This window comes from Thamnophis sirtalis, unplaced genomic scaffold (assembly GCF_051295495.1).
Source record: "Thamnophis sirtalis isolate CommonGarterSnake01/CBP01778 unplaced genomic scaffold, rThaSir2_p1.2 scaffold_4, whole genome shotgun sequence".
Taxonomy (NCBI): Eukaryota; Metazoa; Chordata; class Lepidosauria; order Squamata; family Natricidae; genus Thamnophis; species Thamnophis sirtalis.
This window is the reverse complement of record NW_028261384.1, coordinates 110,342,631-110,344,941: the sequence shown is the minus strand read 5'-3', so window position 1 is coordinate 110,344,941 and position 2,311 is coordinate 110,342,631. Positions and strand designations below refer to the sequence as shown.

Genomic DNA, 2,311 nt, shown 5'->3' with positions numbered 1-2,311 from the left:
AACTGCTGACATCTATATTATAATATTGATACAATACAAGGAATAATGATTTAAAACCCAATTTTGGAAACCAGAATATTGAAAGCAAACAAACTTAATAAAAAGGATTTGTCTGTTTCATTTCTCATTCCCCAATAAATGTAATGGATATTTATTGAACATTGAATAGTTCTTATTCATATATTTTTTCCCCAAATGCATATGTAATTGCTTTTCCCTTTTTTTTAGGAAGAACATGCTCACAATTAAAAATGCATAATCACACATCTGAGTTTCTTCTTTTGGAATTCTCAAAGATTTGGGAGCTACAGATTATATATGCAGCTTTATTACTGATCCTCTATTTGATGACATTAACAGGGAATCTTCTAATCATCATTGCAGTTGTTTTTGATCATCGCCTTCATGTCCCCATGTACTTCTTCCTGATGAATTTAGCCATACAAGACATTGGTTTAGTTTCAGTCATTATTCCCAAAGCCATTTTTAATTCACTTACAAATATAAGGCACATTTGTTACTCAGGATGTGTTACTCAAGTCCTCATGTTTGTTTTTTTTGCCGGTTCTGACATTGCTGTCCTGACTCTCATGGCCTATAATCGATATGTTGCCATCTGCAATCCTTTGCAATATGAAATAATAATGAACAGGACAGCCTGCACCAAAATGATTAGTTGTGCGTGGATCGCCAGCTTTCTCAATTCTATAATGAACACTGTTGAAACTTTTATTATTCACTTTTGCTCTAATATTATCCATCAGTTTTATTGTGAAATCCCACATTTACTTAAGATTACATGCTCTGGATCAAACATAACTAAACTTGGAGTTGTATTCTTCAGCATTACATTAGAATTTGGTTGTTTTGTATTTATTGTCATTACCTATGTGCAGATTTTCACTGCTGTTTTAAAAATTCCTTCCATTCAGGGAAGAAAAAAGGCCTTCTCTACTTGTTTACCACACCTCACCATCTTTTCCATATTTTTATTTACTGCTACATTTGCTTACCTAAGGCCCATTTCTAACAGAGCATCAGTTCTTGATTTTATAATCACAATATTGTATTCCGTTATTCCACCCATGCTGAATCCATTGATCTATAGCATGAGAAACAAAGAACTCAAAGCTGCTCTTTCAAAAAATTTCTGCTCATTTGTTTTTGAAAAGACCTGGAACTGCATAGCTATCTCATCATCTATATCAATAGGAAAGAGAAAATAGAAACATAGGAAATAAGACTAAGATTCTCAATATTTATATTTCCTTAAGGTGAAATATTATGATTAGGCAGATGATGATGTTAAATGGTAGCCATTTCCTGAAGAGATTTCAACTAAACAGGTGGAGGTTATGTTTTAAGTTTCAGAAGTAATTTGAAGACAAGAGGTATAAAGTGAAATAAAATGAAATGTGTAAATGTATAAAGTACATTGTGCATACAATATAAGTATATCAATTCATGTATGTAGGTATGTATATATGTATGTATGTATGACATAGTTTCTGAACAACTCATCCTTACCTTCAGTTCTGACCTCACTGACTTTGTCATATTTTTGTTTAATATTTGTTTTCCTTACATGACAACTCCCTCTAATGCTCCATCTAATGTTGACTACATAATTAAAATATATGATATAAGAAATAAGAACATTGAGCTTGCTCTTTCAAATCTTTCATGGCTTTATTTTTGAAAAACAAAACAAAAAATGCATTGTGCATCTTCCCCTCTTTTAGTATGTCATGGAGAGAGAAAAATAAGATATAGAGAATAACATTAATTTCCTCACTTGTAGACACATTAGCCTACTTCTTCTTCTTCTTATAGCATATCCATCATCAGACATTGGCAATCAGGTTGGCGGTCCTGTTTTTATCATCTGTCACATGAAAAAGTGCTGCTGAGTTTTGTCCAAATAAATCTCCAATCAGATTTTGAAGCCATGATGTTCTTCTTTTGCCTGGACCTTCTTTGCCTTTAATCTTTCCCTGGAGGATTAAGTGAAGTATATTAACTTACTATAAAAAGATTTTGACAAGATAGACTATGCACAGCTGAAATATATTTGAAAATGGTATGGTCTTCTATTTATTTCTTTGTGGTAGACTTTCTGGCAAAATATGCATAAGGAAAAACATGTTAGAAAGATAGAATAAAATATGTTTTTTAAAAATGTAATATTATGGAAGGATATATATAAAGCTGAGGATGTGAATAATCTACTATGATTTAATAACAATCTGCAGTTAATAAGTCACCAAGATGCTTTTAATGTAATTTCTAAAATTATAACCAATTGAACTTC

General features: G+C 31.5%; 1 protein-coding gene across 1 annotated transcript; it reads left to right on the top strand.

The window, feature by feature from the left end:
• Nucleotides 1–251: 251 nt before the first annotated feature.
• On the top strand, nucleotides 252–1,226 carry LOC148046162 (olfactory receptor 14I1-like). Its single transcript, XM_087714559.1, has one exon. The coding sequence runs from the start codon at nucleotides 252–254 to the stop codon at nucleotides 1,224–1,226; it is 975 nt and encodes a 324-aa protein (XP_087570685.1).
• Nucleotides 1,227–2,311: the final 1,085 nt, after the last annotated feature.

Bases quoted from the DNA above. Each gene is read 5' to 3' on its own strand.
- LOC148046162 (XM_087714559.1), top strand. From the start codon at position 252: ATGCATAATCACACATCTGAGTTTCTTCTTTTGGAATTCTCAAAGATT.